Source organism: Bos taurus, chromosome 14 (assembly GCF_002263795.3).
Source record: "Bos taurus isolate L1 Dominette 01449 registration number 42190680 breed Hereford chromosome 14, ARS-UCD2.0, whole genome shotgun sequence".
Lineage (NCBI taxonomy): Eukaryota > Metazoa > Chordata > Mammalia > Artiodactyla > Bovidae > Bos > Bos taurus.
In genome coordinates, this window is record NC_037341.1 from 657,243 (window position 1) to 679,669 (window position 22,427).

Consider the following 22,427-nt stretch of genomic DNA (forward strand, 5'->3'; position numbering starts at 1 on the left):
ACGCCTGCAAGTCACTTCTGAGCAAAGAGCAGCACGTGGCCAAAGAGGCATGCAGGTGAAGTCAGGCAGAGGCTGCAGGAGGCCCGAGCTACCCCAGCCCCAGCGTTTACACAGGTTTGCAGCTGCACGGTACGTTTACAGGGAGAAGCGACAGACATCAGAGATCTAACCAGAACCAGAAACTCTAAACACAGAGTACATTTGGAAGCGAACCAACAGCCCTTTAGAAATGATGAGACAAGACACGCAGCGCTGTGCTCGGTGACGTACTTGACATCAGCCTGGACACGGCAGGAGAGAGAAATGGTGAACTGGAAGACAAGTGGAGGAAGTTGCCCAGAACCCCGCAGGGAAGGGTCATCAGATGTTCAGAAGCAGAGGTGTCAGGGGCAGGGTGGTGGGGGTGAGCGCACATTCGAGTGGCGTCTCACAAGCAGAAGGGAGACGGTGTCTGAAGAGACAGGCTGAAAGTCGGGAGAGCTGCTGACAGACACTGACACTAACTCACAGGCTCGAGAAGCCAGGGAGCCCCCTGGCAGGACTAAGAACTGAAAGCCTCAGACTCCTCTCTGCCAGAAGGTGCAGAGCACCATCAACAAGGGACACCCCGTGCGCGTCCCTTGGCCTCAGCCTAATCTGGGCTCACAGGAGCCAGAAAGGACACATCCTCTTACTCAAGCTAAAGGGAGGCATGTGCTGAGCTCAAGCTCCAAACCCGGCAACAGCCCTGGAGAGGGATGGCTGAGTAAACGTGGTCCAGACACAGAAGTGCAACTTCCAAACTAACCGAGTGAAAAGTGAAACTGCAACAAGGCCCTGTCAATCTAAAAAGACAGGAAGGAAGATAAAAAAGACCAAGGGAAGAAAAATAGGCAGTTGGTTTAATCCCAACCATATCAGCTATCAAGTGTGGTTTACTCTGGGAAAGGGACCCCTGGAGCGCAAAGGGTAAAAGGCCGACAGTGATGGCAGGAGGGGCAGTGGCAAACAGGACCGCCGCATCTGGGGAGTGGTGCCCGCTGTCTAAGCGAGAGCCAAGCAGGCCGTGGGAGCCGCACTCTGGGGCAGGTGCAGGCGCTTCAGGCCGCAACCACAGGGAAGGATGCGCTGCCTCCCTGTCCCCTGGCGTGGGGGTCTCCAGATCACAGGTGCCGGCTCCATCCACCACGTGGACCCAAAGAAAGGCATGCCCAGCGGGCCCTGAGCTCTGGAAGCACTGGGAGCAGAGCAAAGGCTGCCTGGAGGCCTTAGCGCAGAAGCAAGGGCCCTGGGGACTGGGGACCCACAGGGCCTGGCACAGGCCCGGTGTGGACACGCTCTGCCCTGAGAACCCCATGGCGGCAACTGGAGTGTCACTGATGCGCCAGTGGTATCCTCGGGAGCCGGGGTGGCAAATGGAGACCTTTCCTGGCTCGAGGAGGGCCCTGGGCCAGGGTCTTGCTCATGGATGATGGTGGATGGAGGCCCGGCAGAGCACCAGCCCCAGAAAATTGGCGAGCACTGCCCAAGAGAGCAAGCCATCTCCACCCGGCCCAGTGCCAGGGCCTCCAGGCTCCCACACACAGGATTAGGGGGCCCACAAATACTTGGTCAGGCGTGGGGACACCAGAGCATGGAACCCCATCCATCCCTGCAGGTGGGTGAGCACCAGGTACCTGTCAAAGGGCAGGGGGCTGCCCAGAAGGTTGGACACCACAGAGGCACAGTGGTGGGTGGCCAGGGCAAACACGCTGTGCTGTGCGGCCTGTAGGATGTGCTCCTCTTGGGTCTCCTGCAGCTTGGAGCGCAGCACACTCACAATCTCGGGCACCTGTGGGCAGGCGGCAGTCAGGCCAGCGGCAGGACATGCCCACGTGCGCACCAATCCCTGGGGCCAGGGAAGCCAGCACCCCTCACCCGCCGGTGATGTCGGGGCTCCTTGCTCCCAGCCCTGATGAAGAAGGACAGGAGCCAGAGCCCTGAGGGCCAAGGGAGATGACTCATGGCCCCAGAGTCCATGTGGAAAGGGACAGGAACCCAAGAGGGGCCTGCTGGCGGGAGGTGCCAGGACAGACAGAAACACACACACAACCTGAGGGGACAGAGTGGGAGGGTCAGGCCACGGGGGTGAGTGCTGAGGCTCACAGGGTGACCCTGCCTGGACCCCTGCAGGCAAGACACAGCTGCCCACTCCTCACCGGAAAGCGCTCCGTCCCTCCTCCCAGGCCATAGGCTTGGCTAGGAGGGGCGGGCTTTCTGGCCGTGGCGGCTGAGCAGCAGCCGATGGGCAGCAAGGGCACCCGGCGGCCCGAGCCGATGGGGTGCCGCCCCGCACCGTCCATATTGGACAGCTAGGAAGTGTCCTGGTATGAGGCGAAAGTTGATGACAGTGCTGGCCACGGCCCCAGGGACAGGGCCCCCTGCATGGGGCAGCTGGCGGTCGTGGGCTCCACCCTGGGGCAGGGCTGGCTGAGGACCCCCCGGGGGCCCTGGGCCCAAGAGCAGAGGGAAGGGCCCGCCAAGCTCTGACGGGACCCACGCCCACAGTGGGGACAGGGGCAGGGGGGAAATGTAGGCACACGTGTGGCCAGCCTGAAGGAGGGGCTCTGTCACCACAGTTCTCAAAGGATTTGTAAACATAACCAAGTCCTCTTTCTATGACCCGAGTCCACAAGGCTGACGACCTTCTAAGGACCTGGACCTCTTTGCTATGGCTCCGCCCATCGGCCCCGACCCTCAGCCCATCCAGCTGCGCCTCCCTGACCAGCTGGCTGCCGCCACACTGAGCCTGCTCAGGAAGCCTGGCGGGAGGGTGGCCCTGAGCCAACTGTGGCTGGGTTCTTGTCTTGGCCGTTGGCGTGGGCCCAGTGACGTTCGTGGGTAGATGGGCTGTGATCGTCCCATTCACAGTGCCACTGGAACAGGCCACACCGTCTCTGGGGCAAGGAGCGTGGTTCACTCCAGTCTCCTGGGCTCTTTCTCAGCCATGAGGGGCAGGGCTCCCCAGAAGACCCCAGGCCTGGCTGGCTGGCGCTGGTACAGTTTTCGTGGGTGCCGGTGATGGTGGCGCCCTGCGGAGGCCTGTCCCTCACCCCAGGTTCTCAAAGTCCCCTGGAACATAACTGCCTGTATGTCTACTTTACTGCATTTCAAATTTCTGCGTGTAATTTTTTCCCTGTTTCCATTTGCTCCCTTGGGTGTCAGTCTGAGACACTGTCTCAGCTCATCTGTCTCTGTTGTCTTTGCTTCTGCAGACTTTCTCAGCAGCAATACCCATGAGCCCCAAGAGCAGCTTGGACCTCTCTGGAGCCGTGATGGTACTCCAGTGCTCAGGTGTGGTGGCTCTGGCTGTGTCCGCACCGGGTTCTCGGTTTCCCGGGACTGGTGAGCGGGGCCCACCCTGCCCAGGGGGCTCAGTGCCACCTCAGGCCTGCTGGGCTGCTCCACATTCGCCCTCAGCAGCCCACACCCGCAGCTCCAGACTGGGAACCCTCTTCATGGGGTCCCCCCACTCCTTAACCTGCACAGATTTTTGTGGGCACGGCTGCCTCACCCAGGCACATGCCCAGGAGGAACCACTGGGCTGGGGCACCCTCTGCCTCGGGTCTGCCGGCCATCTCTGTGGAGCGGCGCTGCTTCCCATGCCTGCACGTTGGGAGGCAGCTGTTCGTTCCTGCCATGTCCCTCTGCCCTTGACCCCCAGTTCCCTCTGCGCCCACCTGACCATCCTGGGGTGTTGGGGCAGGGGTCAGCCCGGCCACAGGTCACCGACTAGGACTCCTTTTTCTGATTCGGTATCAGAGAAACTCAAGTCCGACTGTCCAGGTGTCTCTGGGGGTCCCCCAGCAGGCTCTCAGGGCAAGAAAGGAAATGGTACCAATGGCGCTGATGCCAGTGTCCCTGTCACGTGAGCTAGAGGGGCCTGCTGCAGACAGACTGGAAGCGTGGGGCAGGGACACCACCCTGGGGTAGGTGTGCTGAGTGGGTCTGCAGGCTGAGCCGGAGGAGACAGCCTAGCAGCTCTGGAGGCCGGCAGCCAGCTCAGCACATGGGCCCCGGGAGAGGCACCCTGATTTATCCAGTACGGGCAGGACTCAAAACTACTAGTAAACTTCTAGAGAAAAACGGAAATCTTCGGGACACTGGATTTGGTAATGACTCCTTGGAAATGAGCCTCAAAGCACTGCATGTGGAGCTGCAGCAAAAGACAATCTACGGAGAAGACGACCTATGCAAAAACACCTGCCAGTCATGTATCTGATAACGTGTTAATTTCAGAGTACAAGCAGCTCCTACAGTTCCAAAATGATATTGAATCCAATAACCTGATCTGGAAATGGGCAGGGATGTTGACTTCTCCAAAGAAGACAAATGGCTGGCAAGCATATCCACATCACTCACTGCAGAGGAATAGCAAGTTGAAACCAGTATGACATGCTGCTTCACACACATCAGGGTGGCCACGATTAAAAACACAGGCATTGACCAATACTGGCCAGAACCCCCGTGCCCTGCTGGTGGGAACGTAAACGGGTGTAGTCACTATGGAAAACAGTATAGCGGTTCCTCTGAAAATTCAAAATAGAATCACCATAAGATCCTGCAATTCCACTTCCAGATGTTTACCCAAAACAAAATAGGATCCTGAAGAGATATGCCTTTCACCCACGTTATACAGCAGCATGGCTCACAACAGCCAAGAGAAGGAAGCAGACCAAGTGTCCACGACAAAGGAACGAATCAACAAAACGTGTGCATGTATATACAGACACCAGGACCACCAGCGGCCACGGCCTGCAGTCCGGCTGTCCCCCTCCCCCCACACAGAGCCCCAAGGCTACCTTTCTACCACTCAGAGCTGACCCAGGAGCCCCACTCAGTGCAAAACCTGAACCTTGGCCCGTCAACCCCTGGCCGTCGCTTGCAGTCACACCCTCCTCCATCCTCCTTCCACTCCCTGCCCCACAGCCTCAGGCCCTGGCTGGGGTCCCACAATGGCACACGTTCCCCTCCAGGCGCCACACCACACACACCCCCACCCCCACCTCGGCAGGTGGCCCCTCCACACAGGGCTTCTCCACTGGCAGCTCCTGCTTCGCCTCCCCCCAGAAAACACCTGTGAGGGACCCATCCAATACAGGACTTGTACCCAGAATATACAAAGTACTTCTGCAAACTGGTAAGAAAAGCACAGACCACCCAGAAGAAAATGGCCAAGATCACTCTCCTCATGGAGGAGATCTGAGTAGCCAAGAAACATGCAAGTGTTCCAGGTCATAAGCCACAGAGAAACGTGCGCGAAGGAGCTGGGACAGCCCCGAGGCCTTCTGACAGCCCTGGGACAGCTTTCCTGCGGCCCCAGTCACTTTCCTGGCCGTGTCTCCAACCGAAATGCACCCTCAGGTCCAAAGGAGCCTGACTCCAGCAGCACTTGTGCTCAGACTGGGAACTGCCCAGCACTTGCTAAGGTGGGCGTGAGGGAGTGATGGGGCGACCCACGTGGGCCAGGCCTGGAAGACACGCCGTCCCACAGACGACGGCCATGCACACCAGACGTGAGGCTCCTGCTACACGAGGTGCATCCCAAGCCCTGCTCTGTGCTGCAGAGAGCTAGTGGCACCCTGTGGAGCCAGCTGGGGTGCCAGGGGCTCTGGGGTTGGTAGGGCCTCTACTCCTGTGAACCCCAAGGCTGTCCACTTAGCACAACCCCCCTTTTCTATTGCTATGCTTCACTTTAATAGGGAGCTTAAATCTTTGTCCAAGCACATGGGAACGCACCTGCTGGGTCTTGTAGTTCATAGGACTCATGGGCAGCCATGAATCTAGCACTCATCTAGCAGTCACCTGAGCTTTGGAGCCTGTTCAGGCCTCAGGACCTGAGCACATCTGTCAGGGTGGCTGGCAACTGTTTGGGGACCACGTGGGCCGCCACATGAGCTCATGGCCAGAAGGCCTCAAAGGTGATGATGGGATGGTGGATAGGGCAGGAGCTGCGTGTCCCGGACGCCTCTGCTCTGGGCTGGACCTGCCGCGGAAGCCTCTGTGCCAGCACCTAGTGACCCTGTGGACCCCTGTCCTCACCAGCAATGTGAGCAGGGTGCTCAGCCTGTGCCGGCTCAGTGCCCAATCACAGACCCTAGCACTGGCCTTTCCCTTTCAATTGCCTTTTCTATCTTTACGTTCTGAGCAGTTACTTTCGCCTAGTTCAGTCTTCAAAGAGAAGAGGAAGATTTATCCCATCAGGCCCACAGGGAGAAGTGCAGAGTGCTGAGGGCCAAACCTTCACAGAGCAGGGAGTTGGGTGGGGAGCCCCAGGTTACCAGCCCTGCCCACCGGCATTCCCGGCTGACCCTCTGGACATGACCACGCCCACGCCATGCCCCCAGGGAGCTCTAGACCAGGCCCTGGCCCCGCCCCCAGGCCCCACCTTCTCCTGCAGCATGTTGCCCCGTTCCTTCAGCAGGCAGTTGATCATGACGCTGGCAGCTCTCGAGCAGTTCTTGTCGGGATCTCCCAGGCTCTCAAACAAGGTTAGCAAGAGGTTGATGAGCTGATCTGGAGGGAGGCGCTTGGCAATAAGCTAGGAGGACAGTTGTGTCAGGAAGACAGAGAGGAGGGGCTCAGCACACCTTCGGGGCGTGGCATCCCAGGGACAGCTTCTCAGGGAAGGACTGGCCCCTTTCAAACCCCTCCTCCAGCCCTTCCCACCCTCTTACAGGCCCTTAAAGCCTTTAGAGCTTCTGCCAGTGCGGGGTGGGGTGGCCCACGCCCAGGACCCCTACCCAGACTGAAGCCAGGTCTAGGTGCAGCCCTTGGCCTCCAGGCCCCTGGAAGGGGGTCCCTGGGCATCTGCAGGGCCCAGGTCAGCACCCTCCCAGAGGCTTCTCCTGACCAGCGGGGTAGACTAGGAGTGGTCCTGGTGTGCAGCCTCTCTAGAGTAGAGTCAAGGGCAGATGGGGGCATGCTCTATCCTGGACTCCCCAGCCTCAGAGGCTCCAAAGCACCCTCAGCTCCTCCCACATAAGAGAGTCCCTGTGCTCCCTCCACATAACAGAGAGCAACCAGAAGTTAGGGCAGATAAACTCTGTACAGAGAAGAAATAAAATCACAAAAGTGGATGAATATTTAGAAAGTCTGACCCCCAAACATGAAGTTCCCACTCCCCCTGGACTCCCCTTGGGCTGGGTCTTTGCTTCTCAATGTCTCAGCCCTGCTGACCCCCACAAAGGGCCCTGCTAACCCCCTTCCCTTCCATCTTCAGCAGGAGAGAAAGCCTCCAGACCCCTGAGGGTCATTTCCAGTCACCAAGTGGAACAGAAGCACTGTCCTGGCTTGGGAGTCACCGGGTGGGCTAGGGCAGCTTTCTCAACCTTGTGGAGCCAGAGGCTGAGCTCCTGCCACGCCCTACTGGGCCCCGGAGGGTGGGCCCAGCAAGTGCAGGAGGGGCGGGCTGGTGCTGGACACAGAACTCTGATAAGACCTGCCTGCCTGCCCAGCTGGCACCCACACAGCCCGTACGTGCAAGGAGCTGCTGCAGCGGCCACTGGCAGGTACCTGGGCAATGCTGTGGCAGGTATGGAAGAGAATGGCAGGGTCAGGGTGCACCAGGCCATCTTTGAGGCTGAGGAGCTGCTCAGCCACGTCGTCCTGGTAGTCTCGCGAGAAGCCTGCAAGGCAGCAGGGCACGTGGGGTGGATGCAGGCCTTCCCTGGCCACCAGAGGCCCAGCCTCTGCTCCCTCATCCCCCTAACACACAGACACTGCTGCCCAGCCAGGGGGGCTCACCCACACAGGTCAGCTGCAGGTATAGCAGGGAGTGGATGCAGCTCACAGCCTCTCGGCGAGTGGCAGGCCAGAGGTCGGCGCACCGTGGGGAGAAGAGGCCAATGAGGAGGCCCAGGTTGTGGAAGGGCACCAGGGCCTGGAGAGGCAGACATAGGGCTGCCGTGGGGACTCTGGGGGCAGATAGCCAGAGATGGCACTGGGGCTCAGGAGTCGCTGGGGTGGGCAGGTACCTGTACCCCCTGGACCCAGATATGGGCAGGCCTGTGACCAGAGGGCAGCCGTCCCCCAGCCCAGGGTGGGTCCCAAGAGGGACGAGAGCTGGGAAAGCAGCGGTGTGGACAGGGCATGGCCGGCTTCTGATCACTCCTCAGACACGTGGAATTCCTGCCCCAAAAGCCAAGGGGTGCTACACAAGCCCTTTCATCCCCATGGGGACTGGGCCTGTTCTTCAGAGCCTTTCCTGCTTTCCTTGAATACAGAGCCTCTCAACCGTGCTCTGAGCAAAGGGCCCTGTTTCCTATGCCCCAAACTGGGGGACATCAGCTACCCACCACCCACACACAGCCCACACACAAGTGGCTTCCCTGGGAGGGGCCACCACGCGCCTGCCCAGCACAGGCTCTTGAAAGGTGTGGGGCTCCACGCTGTTACTCCTCCCAAAACCAGGGGGAGGCTGGACGGGGGTTGAGGGCCACCAGCTGCGTTCCTCTCCACAAGGGCAGAGCCCTGTCTCATCACGAATGCAAAATGAACTCTGGTTGGACCAGGGTTACGTGAAAAACAGGCCATGGGAGAACCTGGGTAGGAAAAGCTGTCTAAGCCAGCCAACAGACGATGCCCTGAACACAACAAAAAAATAAACACTGCCAACCAACGAGCATCTTGCTTGAGAGTTAATGGCTTGGGGCCACCGCCAGTGTCCACCTTCCTGCAGTCAGCAGCACAAGCCAGCAGGTGTCGAAATGGTGAGAAAGGCCAAACTCATGGCCTTTGTGAACGGCTGTGGCTGTGTGTCTGAAGAGCAGAGAATTAACTAAACACTCATTAAGAGTCATAGAGAAATTTTATTCCTTATAAACTACCCAGTTCCTACCAGTTCCTAAGTATCCAGAAGTCCAGTTCTCCTGCCTACCACAATAAGTAAATGATTATGTACAGTGGAGACAGCAGCGACAGACCGTGCCTCTGCTAGGGCCGGGGGCTGGGGTGGCCAGGTCCACCATTATCAGCACAGGAGCCCTTGGTACACTCCTGTCAAGGCCACGCGGGAGCGTAGGAGGACCATGCCCGTCTACCCTAAAGCCAGCAGAGTAACGGCCTCGTAAGAACAACTGCGAGGTTCTAACAAGGGAAGAGGAGCTGCTGAACCCCAACAAAAACTAAAATGCAAAGTAACCACGGGGCTCTGGGAGGCGCTCCTTCCCACTGTTCCAACTAACGGTGCTGTCTTCTCTGCCGCGCTCCAGGGGTTCACAAGTCCCTACCTTGGCCGGAGCTGCGGCTTCTGCCTCCAACACCCATCACCCTTCCCTGTGTCGGGCAGGCTCCTAAGGATGAGGCTGCCCATCAGGTTCAATGCTGAGTGGCCAGCCCTGGGGACACTTGCTGACCCTTGTGGTCCTCTGTCCACAGCCCAGGAGAGGACAGTGCCACTCACAGCACCAGGCAGTGGGAGACGCGAGGGCCCCATGCTGTGGCCCCGGGCCAAGGGATGGGCATGCGGCTGAAGAGGGGCCTCACAGGCCGCCCTGGGGCACTCACGCTGATCTGCAGGTGTTGAAGGAAGAACTGCAGCAGGCAGGCACTCAGGCCGACCGCCCGCACCCGCTCGTGGCCCCTCGGGGACTTGATCCATGGGCTCAGGTGCTGAGGAAGAAGGGGCTTCAATAGGTGCAGCTTGGGGCAGCCTCCCTGCCAGGCCACCCTCTGGGCACGGGGGCCAGTGCACCAGATCAGAGTGGGCCCCCTGGGCAGCACTCCCCCACCCCCTCATTCTGTCCTGCTGATGTGGCTTACGGCCACGGCCACCCCTGGCGTAATCTCTAGCCATGCCCATGCAAGGACATGGTGTTCCTAGACACCATCCACCATCATGATGGCCTCAGAGGGTCAGGAGTGCCCATATGGGGCACCTCAGGGTCTCTCTGTCCAGGCCCCACGATGGGGGAGCAGAGAGATCAAGCTCCGAACCCCTGTCTGCTCAGACTGCACCCATCTGCATAACCCCCAGGCCAGAGGGGCCCTGCCCACTGGCTCGCAGGCCGCCCCCCGCTTGCACAGAGTGCCACTGCCTGCCACACACCTCCAACATGACCTGCAGACCCAGGGGCGTCATGTTCCACAGAAGAAGGCTCGTCAGCAAGTCCTTGAGGACCTGCACGGTGTCCAGGTACAGGGACTGGAACAAGAGAAGCTGCCAGTCCTGCTGTGAGCCCCCACCCCTGGACAGGGCCACCATGGGGGCCGCTGATAGCTCCTGGGGGCTGTCCCCCACCTCCCACCACAGGGGTCGCTGATACCTCCTGGGGGTCCCCCCCCACTGTGGGGGCCGCTGATACCTCCTGGGGGCTGTCCCCCTCCTCTGGCTCCGGCAGCACGGCCATGACACGGTGCAGGCAGCTGTGAATCAGGTCCGCCTGCACCTGCTCCTCCAGGGCCGGCTCCAGGGTACTGAGCCGCCAGTTAAGGCCCAGCTCTCACGCAGAGGGCCCCCCACAGCCGCCCCCCAAGGAAAGGATACACCAGGTACGTGCAGGCAAGCATGGCCTTCTTCCAAATGGGCGTCTTCAGCGAGTCTGGGGGCTCCGCTCTGATGAACTCCTGGGAGAGCAGCCGCAGGGCAGCCCTTGGCCAAAGCTCCAGCTTGCCCCCGGGTCAGGCCCCACAAGCCGGGGGCTCGGTCCTCCCCAGCCCGCCCACACTCACCACCATCTGCGCCACCAGCTCCGCCTTCCTCGAGAGGTGGAAGGAGCTGCTGTGGGCACTGCTGCAGATGGCCTGGGTGGCCATGCACACACTTTGCACCAGGCTCAGTCTCAGGGCCGGGTCCTGCAAGGACAACTGGGCTGTGGGAGCCACCAAGGCCCGAGGCCCAGGGGTTGAGCCCGATGGGAGGGGGCCACCCACAGTGGCGAGGCCAGGGCGCCAGCCACTCTCCTGCAAGCCAGACGTGGACTCCCCTCCAGTCTACGGGCTCTCGGCCAGTCCTCCACGTAGGCCAAGATGGGTCTGCGAAGGAACCCAAGGCCTTTGGCTGTGGGCCCAACCTGGGGGTCCCGGGGTCACAACCCTGGGCAGATGACTGCAGGTTCGCCAGGCGCTATCCAGCTGCCTCCCCCAAGTGGAGGGGACGCAGCTGCTCTGGCAGAGCCCCAGCAGAGGGCTGGCCCCCAGCTCTAAAGGGCTGAGTCAGAGAGAGTTCACAGAACAGCCCCGGCCCAGAGACCCCAGGAGACCCAGGGTGGTGGGGGTCCGCTCTTCAAGGGGACAGCCCAGCCACTCCCAGAGAAAGTTCCCAGGTTAGTGCCAGAGTCCACAAGGGAGTTGTGTTAGTGAGGCAGAGGCTGTTGCCTGGCTGCAGAACTCCCCCAACCAGGCCCTGGCAGAGATGGAGTGGAGCCAGGAGAGGGGCACACTGAGGCCCCTGCCCAGCCTGGGAGCCACCACCTCCCCTCCGTCCCCCCAACCTCCGGGGCCTGGGCCAGGGCAGGAGCTCCTAGGCCCTAGAGGGCCGTCCTGCAGGCCTTGCCTGAACTGGGACTAGGATGCCCCAGGAGTGCCCCGCTGCCACCCCGGCCAGCCCAGACAGAGGAGAGAGCCCAGGCCCCGCACACTGTACCTGGGTTTCTACCTTTATCCCCAGAACCTGGACAACAGAAGTGAGACAAGTCACATAAGCGGCTGCTGAGGCAGCGCCCTGCCCCAAGCCACTGAGACACCCAGAAGACGCCCACCTTGGTGCTGAAGCACTCGGACATGTTCCAGAACAAGTCCGCCTCCACCCTGGCCAGCAGCAGCTCGCGCGGGGCCCCGGCCGCCACATGCCCATAGCACAGGATCAGCGCACTCCTCACTTTGTTGGCCTCACTCTCACTTCGATTCTGAGAAGTCAGAACTCTGTGACAATCACACCCCCAACAGGAGCCGCGCCCTCTGACCCCAGGTGCCAAAGAACGGCAGAGCCAGTCTGAAGGAAGATGCCACTTGACTGAGGAGTCTGGGGCCTGTTGGGGACCAAGGGTCAAAAGGGAAAGGACGCAGGCCGGGACCACAGTGGGAGGGGCAAGCAGGCGGAGGGGCTGGGGACTGAGAGCTTCCAAAGGGCCAGGTGGGGTCCCCGTCTTCGCTTGGGTAGCTGCCCAGGGCCCCTCTGTCCTAGGGCCCTGTTCATACTACACCAGCCCGAGACTCCGGCACTGGTAACCCTGGTCCAGGAAGACGGGCTAGGGTAGGAGCAGACAGCGCAGATGCTCCCCAACGACTGGCTTCAGCCCATGTGCAGCCCCCACTAGCCACCAGGGGGCAGATGACACACAAACCAGGGGTGGGACAGGAAGGGGCTGCTCCCATCCTGCTGCCCAGAGCCGGTTCGTTGCCCCCCACCCCAGTGTGGGAGAGAGCCCACACATGCCAGCCCCACCCATGAGGAAGCAGAGACTGGAGGCCAGCTCCCTGCCCCACCCCCGGCCTGCAGGGCACCGAGCCCAGGAAGCTCTAGGACCAACGCTGTCCACCCTACTGAACCTCAGCATGCTGGCACCGCAGCTAAGGCAAAACCCCGGGCCAGCCCACCCCAGGCCTCCCCCTCAGCTGTCAGCCTGACCTCACTACCTTAAAAAGGTTGAAAATGCCAGCAGATTTTCTGAGTACGTCTGACTTCACAAAGTCGTCCAGCTGGGCCAAGGTGTCATCCAGGTGGGAGATGGCACAGATCCCAAAGCAACAGGCAAGGCCCTGGGGAGGCACAGGTGCACTCACACCTGGGCAAGGTGGGGTGGGGAGGCGTGCACACACACACACTGGGGGGCAGCCACCTCGTGCTCCCTCTCCTCCTGGTATCGGGCCGTCTCCAGCAGCTCCCGCAGGTGCTTCCTCACCACCTTACTTGAAGCGGCACCCAGGGTGGTCCCGACACATTTGTACAGGAAGTTCTGCAATGAAGCCAGACAAGGGCTGGTGCCAGCTCCCCAGTGGAGGGATGCCCCTAGCGGGGCACTCAGTGCCTGCACCACAGGCCAGACACACCACTGCACACCACTGCAAGGGCCAGACGTGCTCTGCGCACTGTCTGAGGAGCAGCAGGTGGGTGCGGAGCCCTGCGTCTCCAGCCGCCAGCCCACAGCCTTCTGCTCCAGGTCCTGCCAGGACCACAGCGGCCATCAGACAGGCTCAGGGAGCAAGAGACGGAATCAGGGGACAGGATCGAGGGCCGTGCCCACAGCACTGCTGGCGGTGTGTCCTCCTGCACCTCCTCCTGGGGGAGCTCCTCCTGGGGCTCCCCTTCCCCCTCCCCTCCTCCTGGGGCTCCCCTCCCCATGCACCTTCTCCAGGGGCGTCCCGTTGTAGTTGGGTAGCTGCTTGCACATTTCCAGGGTCAGGTGGCAGACCCAGGTGTTGTCAGACACGACAGCCAGGGAATCCCGGAGAAACTGCGGACAGGAACTCAACCAATGAGGGCAGGCTCGGCCTCTCACTGGCCGGCCTAGGGGAGAACCCAAAGCCCCAGGTGCCACAGGCGGTGACCACAGGTCCTGTGCCATAGCTCCGAATGGCCATAGGTAACTTTGAAGCTGAGACAGAAATTCTGGGTGGTCAGGTGTGCAGCACATGGGGCACTGGGGCCTCAACCAAGCAGGGGACAGGACGGAGGGCTCTCTGGCCAGAGCAGCCCCTGTGATATGACCCCATCGCAGCACGCAGTCCTCACCCAGAGACACCCGCCTGTCCCCGCGCCCCTCCCCACCACCTCAGGTCACGGCGAGCACCACCACTCGGGGGGTACAGTGCCCCCAGCACCCACGGCCCAGCCCTCCCCACCCGGCCAGAAAAGGGCCTGTTCCCAAAGCAGGCTAACTCTCGTCTTCTCCTCCTGTTCCCAAAGCAGGCTAACTCTCGTCTTCTCCTCTTCTCTCACCACCAGCAGCTTTTCTTCCCACTCCTTCTGTGACAGCGTTTCTTCACTGTATTCTGAAATGACCAGTCACCCGTTCAGCCTGGCAGACAGCAGTGGAGAGCTCAGAGTCCCCTCCACCAGGCCCAGGCCCCTTCGGCTCCAGGATAGAGGAAGAAAGGGCCCACATCCAGTGAGCTCGCGGGTGACACCAGACAAGGAGCATCTTTCCAGCCCACTCTCCAGGCCCTTTCCTGAACCACAGCAAAGGCGATTTCTTCCAACTTATAAAACCTTGGTCTCCAGTGGCCAGCCTTGATGCCAACAGGCAACAATCGGGGTCAGAGGAAGAGCGGCAGCGCCCACCCCTGGGCCTCACCGTCCAGGTGCTCCAGCAGCAGGGGGATGGCGGTCACCCACCGCTGACCCAGGGCCGGGTGGATGTCCTGATGCAAGACATTCAAGAGGCGCAGCGAGGCTGCCCCGCGACCGTCCCCCACATAGGGATGGGAAGACACGGCCTGCAGAAGGCAGAGTTGGGGCCTCCACCAGCGTCCTGGGCCACAGTGCTCCACCTGAGGCCGAGCACGGACACCCAGGTGGGGGCAAGGAGGCCCCAGAGACACAGCTCCCCAAATCCCTCCCGGAGTGCCTGATGGTCCTTCCCGGGGAAGTGACAGCACAAGGGTGGGGCAACAGGGACTAAGGGAGAGTCCACCCCCACCCCAACACCCCTCAGAGTAGGCACTGCCTGGAGGCCACCTGGCTAGGAGGAGAAGCCACTGGGGCCTGAGCAGCTGCTTACCAGGAGTCTGGTGGTGATGGCGTAGGGAGACGGGAGGTGCACTGCAAGGATAGAGACCACAGCACTCAGGGCTGCCGCCTTGGGGGGCAGGGAGGGAGGGCTGGGCTGGGGCAGGGGCACACCGTTGCCGTTGTACTGGATGAGGGGAGCATGGGCCCCCGCCTCCTGCCTCTTCTGGGCCAAGTGCACAAGGCTCCTGCAGAGTGGGCTCAGCGCCCTGGTGAAGCGAATGGGGACCAGGAACTCAAGCAGGTACGGCCAGAGGACCTGGGGGCAGTGCAGGGTGTGTAGGAGCGTGGCCTCCCTGCACTGCAGCCTCCTCACACCCACAGCCTCCCCACACCTGCTCCCAGACCGAGGGGTCAGGAGCAGGGTGGTGGGTCCCCCAGGGCAGGGGTGCTCACCTCACCCATCCTGTCCACAGTGGTGCTGACCAGGTAGAGAGTGCTGACGCTGATGGCCCTCACGCTATCGGCCGCCAGGGCCTCACTGTCGGCACCCAGCTTCTGAATCTGGGGGCGGGAGGGCAGGATGCTGTGCACTCTGCTCTGCAGGTCACCAGTCGTGGGCTCTGGCCCTGAGGACACGGCCTGAATGGAAGCATGACAAGCCCTGCCCAACCCCTAAGGAGGGGACCATCCCCGGTCACTGGCAGGACACTCGCCCTCCACTAAAATCGCCCAAGAAAGCCTGCTCCCCGGGCCAAGCTCCAGCATCCAGACTAGAAAAACTGTGAGCATTTCCTGAGAGCTGCTAACCGCATCCTCACAGGTGGTGTTCCGTCCTTGTGGACGCGGTCATTGCCTGAGAAAATGCCATTCCCACCAAGAACACAGACAAGCCCTGCTGCCCCACGGGCCAGTGGTTTCTCTCAGACCCAAGGAGCCAGTGCTCCAGAGCCTGGCTCCCTGGAACCTTCCAGGCAAAAAAGGACTCTATTCTCTAAATTCTGAGTCTTCAATTCATGCTTTGAAATTCTGAAAAGCAAACACTGAAAACCAAGCAAAAGTGGGAAAACTGCAATGACTGTTGGAGACATTTGGCCCCTCTCACCAAGAAATTAAAGATCGAGAAGAAAAAAATAGAGATGTTTAGGGCCTGAATAGCAAGCTTTAGAGCATGCTCTAAAAATATAGATAAAACTTCATACCAAATACACACAATCAACACTGAACGCCTGACTGCCTATTAGGGTTATTAGGCCAAGAAGAAAATCTCAAGAAACACTTAGAAGCAGAAATATACCTGGCCAGATTCAATGCAATAAAATTACAAGCCCACAGTAGCCACAAAAGGTTGATCACCTAGGAAATTATAAACATCCAAGTCACTGGGTTCTCGACATCCAGGCAAAGGCAGCTGGTCCACGTGGGGAGAAGAGTCTTTACAGTGAACGTGCTGCGACAACAGGACACCCACGTGCAAAACACTGAGCCTGAACCCACATCTCACGTTAAACAAAATGACCTCAAGCTGGATCACAGACCTTGTGTAAAACTTCTAGAAGCAAGCATGGGGGAACATCTTTGTGGCTTTGAGTAAAGAAAGGATTTACTAGTTACAACACCAGAAGCAAGAGCTATAAACAAAAGCCCAATGACGTGGACTTCTAAAACATTAGCACTTCTGCTTTTTGAAATACAATGTTAAGAAAATAAATGCCTACGAGGCAACAGATTCGTCAGAAAATATTTACAAACCATAAATCTGATAAGGGACTTGCATCTAAAATATATGAAGAGCACTTCTGTCCTGAAGAAGAAAGGCAACAGCCCAACTCCAAAGCAGGTAAAAGCTGTGAGCAGGCACGCAGACACATGGATGCCAATATCACTGGTCACAGGCACAACGCTAGCCTGTCACAGTGGCTAGAAAATGAGACACACAGCACTGACCTAACCCCGTGTGCCAACAGAGCTGCTGCTGGGGCCACGAGATGGCACAGCTACTTTCAAAAACCACCTGGAAGCTTCTTATGAAATTAAACATCTCAGCACCTCACAGTAGCTGCTTACACAGGGGGACAAACGCATGCCCTGCAGAAACCTGCACCCTCACTTTCACAGATGCTTTATTCACACCTGTTACGTGGCTAACAGACTAGCACACCCCCAGAGCGCCACTCAGCAGTCAGACGACAAACCACGGGTCCAAGAGACAACACGCAATGATGGAATAGAGGGACGGCGTGCCTTACCTCAGCCTCGGGGGGCAGAGCGCACTGCTGCACGATGTACTCGACCATGGCCTTGCCGCCAGGCTGCTCCAGGTAGCCGTGGTGGGCCATGGCACTGACCACCTGCACCACCGCCCGCTTCACCTGCCCAGAGCAGGGGGCGCAGGAAGGGGCCTCAGAGGAGTGCTGGCCACAGCATGACAGCCCAGCAGGGGCCGGCATCTCACCCCCGCTCTGCCCACACCTCCCGCCTTCCCCCAGCCCAGCACCCCTCTCTGGGACCCTCCCCCTGTCCTGGTCACACCTCTCCTCCCCAGATCCCAGGTCACATGTGTGTCCTGAGTGACCATGGGCTGATGGGTCTGGAGGGACTGAGCCATGTGGCAGCCTGAGGGCCCCTAGGCTGGGTGCTTCTGGCCACCGACACAGCGGGCAGGCACTGGGCCCCTCTGAGGGTGGCACAGGGCACAGGAGCCCTGAAACAGACGCAGCTTTGGTGGTTTGGGCTCCATTCCAGTAGCTTCTGGGACTCTCACAGACAGTCCCCAAGAATGGGGTGCAGGATGAGCACAAAGGCTGGGGCAGCCGCGGGAAGGGGACCCACTGCTGCTGAGCCCAAGCAGGGAGGGCCAGCCTCGCCCTCAGCTCTGGGGTCACCACCAAGCTGTGGATATCCTGCTGGAGTCCAAGCTCCTGTTCCCTGGGGCTTCCACTGTACCAAGTCGTCTAGCCCTGTGACTCGGGTGGGGCATCAGGCCACCCAAAGGGCTGGATGCCTAGATCTGCATGACAGAGGCCTGACAGAGACCCCAGACACAAGGCTGGGGCTTCCCTGGGCAGCCCTCCATGCGAGCCAGCACAGCGCTGCCCACAGCTCCACAGGGCCAGGACGAAGCCTCCGAGTGCCCAGGCCACCCCATGGGCGTCTGTGTGGCTGATGCTCACGTAGGTCTTTTTGGTGTAATAGCTCTTGAGTTCTGGGGGTTCTTCTAGAGAACGATCAAGCCCCAAGGTGGTCTTGAGGATTGCTTCCTAGCTTCACACCTGGTTAACGCATCAGGAGGAAGCTGGGGGCCCAGACATGCAGCTCAGCAGACACCCAGGCCTGCCGAGGCCTGGTGTGCTGAGGTGGCAGCTGCCTGTCAGCGGTGGCCATACCGCCTGTCACTGTGCAAGGCTGCACCAAGCTGCCCGCTGACTCACCTTGTTGTTGGTGTCCAGAAGAGGGAGCTTCATGGAAGAGAGAATGACGGGTTTCTTAACTTCCATCTGAGCAGCTGCAAGAAACCAACAGGGGGCTCAGCCTGCCTGCCGATAGGCAGACGCTGGGCAGCCCTTCCGCCACGATGCGGGCTGAGCCCGTGCTGCAGGGCTCTGGCCTCAGTGTGGCCCTCTGCGTGGGGGGAGGAGAAGGCCACCTAAGCACAGGCCCACTTATCTCTCTCCGAGGGAAAAACGACTTTTTTCAGCAAATGACATTATTTTATCAGATTAAGAAGTGAGGAGGTTAGAAGTTCAGGGCAGCAGAGCTGAGTCAGGGGTCCCAGGTTCAAGTGTGGGGTGAGGGCGCCTCCAAGGTCATCAGAATCTTAGCACCACTCCCTGCTCCCAGCTCCAACCTGAAGGCCTGACGTGGCCACAGCCACTGTTTAGCAACCAAGACTCTCACACACACACACACACACAAATTCAGGTGTGAAAACCATTCAGGCTTATTGCTGATTAAAACTGCTTAAAAGCAAGAAACCTGAACTCTCCTATCCAGTTGTGAGGAAATCTTCAGACACATGGAAACCAGGGACTTTCCACTGAACTGGCCTCCACTCCTCCCAAGGTCCACGTCTAAGAGACAGCGGAGAGAGCTGTGCCCATGGCCAGGCCTCCACAATGAGGGGCCACTGCAGCAGATGGCTGCAGGTGGGGGGCGTCGGCAGGACTCAGCCACCAGCCCCCCATGCCGAGGCGCCATGGCCTGCCGACTACAGCCCCTGCCAAGGGCAAACATCAGAGATGGACAACCTGCTGGCAGGCAGGTGAGCACCACTGCTGCAACCCTTCAAAAAGCAGGGAATTTTGCGAAATAGAAAGTTGGGGAAAGTATTTTAAGAACTCAAAGCAAAATGCTCCTTTTCATGCTGAAGATGGACAAGGTGGGCCTATCCCATCTCCGTTCCACAAGGTACTCACCCGCCGCGTTGATGACGTGCCTCAGAACCTGCAGGGTGCCCACACGGGTCCTCTCATTGCTGGTGTCCAGCTTGGGCAGCAGGAAGGCCAGCAGGCGGTCCGGCGAGCAGCAGGCTACGGGCAAGTGCTCATCAAGACCGTCTTGCTCCCTGCTGGTTGCCTGCATCCCCCAGGCCCAGCGGGGAAGACAGACGCTCAGGGCGGTGAGCACCCTGATGAGACCAAGGGCTCCGCCTGCATACCCAGCACGGTGAAGCAGCGCAGCACCTCCTTCTGGTTGCTCATCACCAGTGGGCTGGACGACTCCACGGGCACACAGATCTGTCCAGGACAAAAGACAGTCAGCGGCTGGGGGTGCTGGAGGGGTGTCTCAAGCTGCCAGAGCTGCAGGTCCTCAGGCGTGCTCACCTGGGTGAGGAACCCCTGCCTGCGCCAAGACACGCTCTCAGGCCCTGCGGTTGGGGCGGGGACGCAGGACACACAGCTGGCCCTCCTCCTGCACCCCACCCCACCCACCAGCAGCCAGGAGAACAAACTCCCCAGACACACTTCCTGATGAGGAAGGAGACAGCGGCCCACTTTCTCGGGCAGGACACGCGAGCACAGAAAGCGCTGGAGTCTGTCCATCCAAACCGAGACAGAAAGGGAGCTACCCTGGCAGGGGTGCAGGCAGAGGCTGCAGGCGGCGGCGCCCCTGGGCCCCACTGCACCTCTGTGGGCAACACTCTGGGGCTGAGTTTGGGTGGCGCCCCTGTCCCCACTCAGCCCCCAAGGTCACAACAAAGGACCTGCAGGGCTCTGAGGGGACCCGTGGGAAAGCCCAGCCTCCCAACCAGAAGGGAGACGTGGTACAGGGATCACAGGTGCCACCCCAGCCTGGCCCTGCCAGTTCCCAGGGGACTGGAGCAGGTGGAGCAGGTGCAGGCAGGGCTGCCAGGCTGGCTCCAGGTCCCCAGGGCCCTGCTGCCTGCTCCCGGGGTCACTCAGCGACCCACGGAGCACCTCCCACCAGGGCTGGGGGCCAGCGAGGGAGCAGCTTGGAAGCAGATGCTCTGGCCCGCCCCAGGGAGCCTGCAGAAGATGCATGAGGTGCTCAGAACTCCTCGGTGACTGGAGCACAAACCGCTGCTGAGTCCAGGCGCTAAGGTTTGCAGTGATTGATTAAAAGGCGATAGATCAGAGAGATAACTAGTGACGAGGGCAGTCACCTGGAAAAAAGATAAAACTAGCTTTTCACTCTTCCTCTAAAATACACTCTAGACAATTAAAAAGTATAGGGGAAATGAGAGAACCTAAAAACTCACTGCAGAATTGGAAAACCTTTTTAAGTACAGCAAAACCTGGAGTGTATAAAGAAAGATAAGTGATGGCTTTAAAAAATTAAATAATGTTCCATGGCAAAAAAATATCATAAGCAGAGCCACAGATAACAATAAAGCAGAAACAAATATCTACATACATGACACAAGACTATAAATAACTGCTACAGACCAATATGGAAAAAAAACACCCTAAAATCAACAGAAAAACAAAAGACATGAATGGAAAGCACTAAGAAAAGGAAATATCACACTTTTCTAGCTTCTCAGCTTTTCCACAAATATTCTCCTTTTAAACCTCCCCCCGCCCCCCACAGATTACAGTTTTTAGTTTCAGGCCATCACTTTGTATTAAGTAAATAATACTCCATCTCTCATTTTTTCCTCACTTTTTTCCAAGTTGTAAACTTTTTCTCCACAGAGATCTTAGGCATTCTTCGCTAGGTTAATTCCCTGATACTTTACAATTAAGTTTCTGTTGCTACTGTAAACACCTTTTTTTTTTTTTTTTTGGTACTTTATAGCTGGTCACCACTGATGGGGGAAAATACTCTTGATTTTTACAGGTTGGTCTTGTAACTGGCAGCCTTGCTGAACAGAGTTCTAGGACTTGTAAATAGATTCAGTTCTTGTACGAATGAACTTCTAGATGAGTGCATCAACCATCCAAAACAAATATCTGCTGGGAGCAGACATGGCGGGGGCCAGAACAAGGCAACCCTGCCCTCAGGGCTGTGCCGCCTCACTGAGCATGGGGAGCAGCGGCCCGCCAGGATGAAGGGTGGGCAGGCGGCCAGGCGAAGGCAAACCACAGGTCTGTCCGGGGTCCTTCTCTTCTGCTTCTCTCCTCCAGGATTCACCCCAGGCCCTGCTGACACGCGACTGGGGCCCCTTCCTGCTCTGGACGGTAAGGGAAGGTGGTCGCTCCTATCTACTGTGATGCAAACTGTATCCATCACATGTATGATGCATGCTGATGGACCAGGTATTTAAAATTTGCCAAGTAAGAGAAGTTCCTTTCCCATCCTGGTTGCTAAGAGTTTCAGTGACAAATAGGTGCTGAACTTCTTCAAAAGTTTTTTCTGCATCGCTGAGATCAGAGAGAACCTTCCCACAGCCCCTCCCGCTGGGGCCCATGTGCGGTGAGTACGAGGTGGGCAGCCAACTCTCCTCCGCACAGACCCTCATGCCAGCTCACCCGCGGGTGCCCAGACTTCTCTGTGTGGTCCTGACTTGGAGTCAAGACCAGTCCCATAGAACCTGTCAGGCAGCTCCAGATACTTTTCTCATTTCCAAGCCCACCTGTGTGAGGTGGAAATGGGCTATCCCTCAAAAGTCTGGAAGAGGCAACCTGAACACCACTGGGTCCCGGGTTTGCTGTCAGAAAGGAAGGGCCTGGAATGTGGTCTCCATTTCTTTACTGGTTTAGTCAAATTTTCTATTTCTCTTCTACCAATTGTGACATTTTTAAGATTTTTCTAGGCATCTATCCACCTCATAGTTTTTCAGGCTCATTACAGCTGAGAAGCCCCCTGAAGCCTTTTCTCCAGGAAAGCCTTCAGGCCCTCCCCTTGCTGGCCTCAGCTGCTGATGCGGCTCCTTTGCTCCGCCTGAGCCGACCCTCGGGGACCCGCAGGCAGCACAGACACTCCCCCTGCCCTGCTGGCCACCTCCTCCCCTCCTGCCCCTGCATGTAGGGCTGTCTGGTGCCCCACTGCCTGAGTCAGTGTACCCCTAAGGGCTGCACCCAGACGACTCAGGAAGCCTGCAGAGGTCCACCTGGCTGGACCCCCACCCTGAATCTTGCTCCCTGGGCCCCTCAGCAGGCACCCCCATAGAAGGAGCAAGCGCCCAGCCCCAGCCTGCTCATAAGCCTCTCCACCGGCCCACCTGAGCATGCAGAGCGGCAAGGAGAGAGTTGAGGTGGATGTCCAGAGTGCGGCTGCCCACACTCACGGCTGCCTCCAGGATCTGGCCAAGGCTCTGCAGGGAGGAGTGGCCTGTCAGGACCTCCTCGCCCCCAGCCCCGCCCCACCCCACCTGGCTGAGAGCCTCCCAGCAGGACAC

The 22,427-nt window shown here is 59.1% G+C and overlaps 1 protein-coding gene across 24 annotated transcripts in view; it reads right to left on the reverse strand.

Annotated features, from left to right (window-relative positions):
• The window catches only part of MROH1 (maestro heat like repeat family member 1), a 56,343-nt gene that overhangs the window by 4,640 nt on the left and 29,276 nt on the right, over positions 1-22,427 (reverse strand). For 8 of the 24 annotated variants that reach the window (XM_059893219.1, XM_059893213.1, XM_059893208.1 and 5 more), the window contains 24 exons: positions 22,251-22,343; positions 19,284-19,362; positions 19,042-19,155; positions 18,058-18,131; positions 16,876-16,998; positions 15,083-15,190; positions 14,801-14,945; positions 14,679-14,719; positions 14,253-14,448; positions 13,838-13,950; positions 13,305-13,412; positions 12,798-12,914; positions 12,595-12,717; positions 11,718-11,864; positions 11,603-11,629; positions 10,690-10,812; positions 10,505-10,584; positions 10,284-10,434; positions 10,067-10,177; positions 9,526-9,630; positions 7,765-7,900; positions 7,534-7,646; positions 6,407-6,559; positions 1,656-1,810 (listed from right to left, as the gene is read on the reverse strand). In XM_059893219.1, the coding sequence (XP_059749202.1) occupies positions 1,656-1,810; positions 6,407-6,559; positions 7,534-7,646; positions 7,765-7,900; positions 9,526-9,630; positions 10,067-10,177; positions 10,284-10,434; positions 10,505-10,584; positions 10,690-10,812; positions 11,603-11,629; positions 11,718-11,864; positions 12,595-12,717; positions 12,798-12,914; positions 13,305-13,412; positions 13,838-13,950; positions 14,253-14,448; positions 14,679-14,719; positions 14,801-14,945; positions 15,083-15,190; positions 16,876-16,998; positions 18,058-18,131; positions 19,042-19,155; positions 19,284-19,362; positions 22,251-22,343 (2,735 nt within the window). 24 annotated transcript variants of the gene reach the window in all.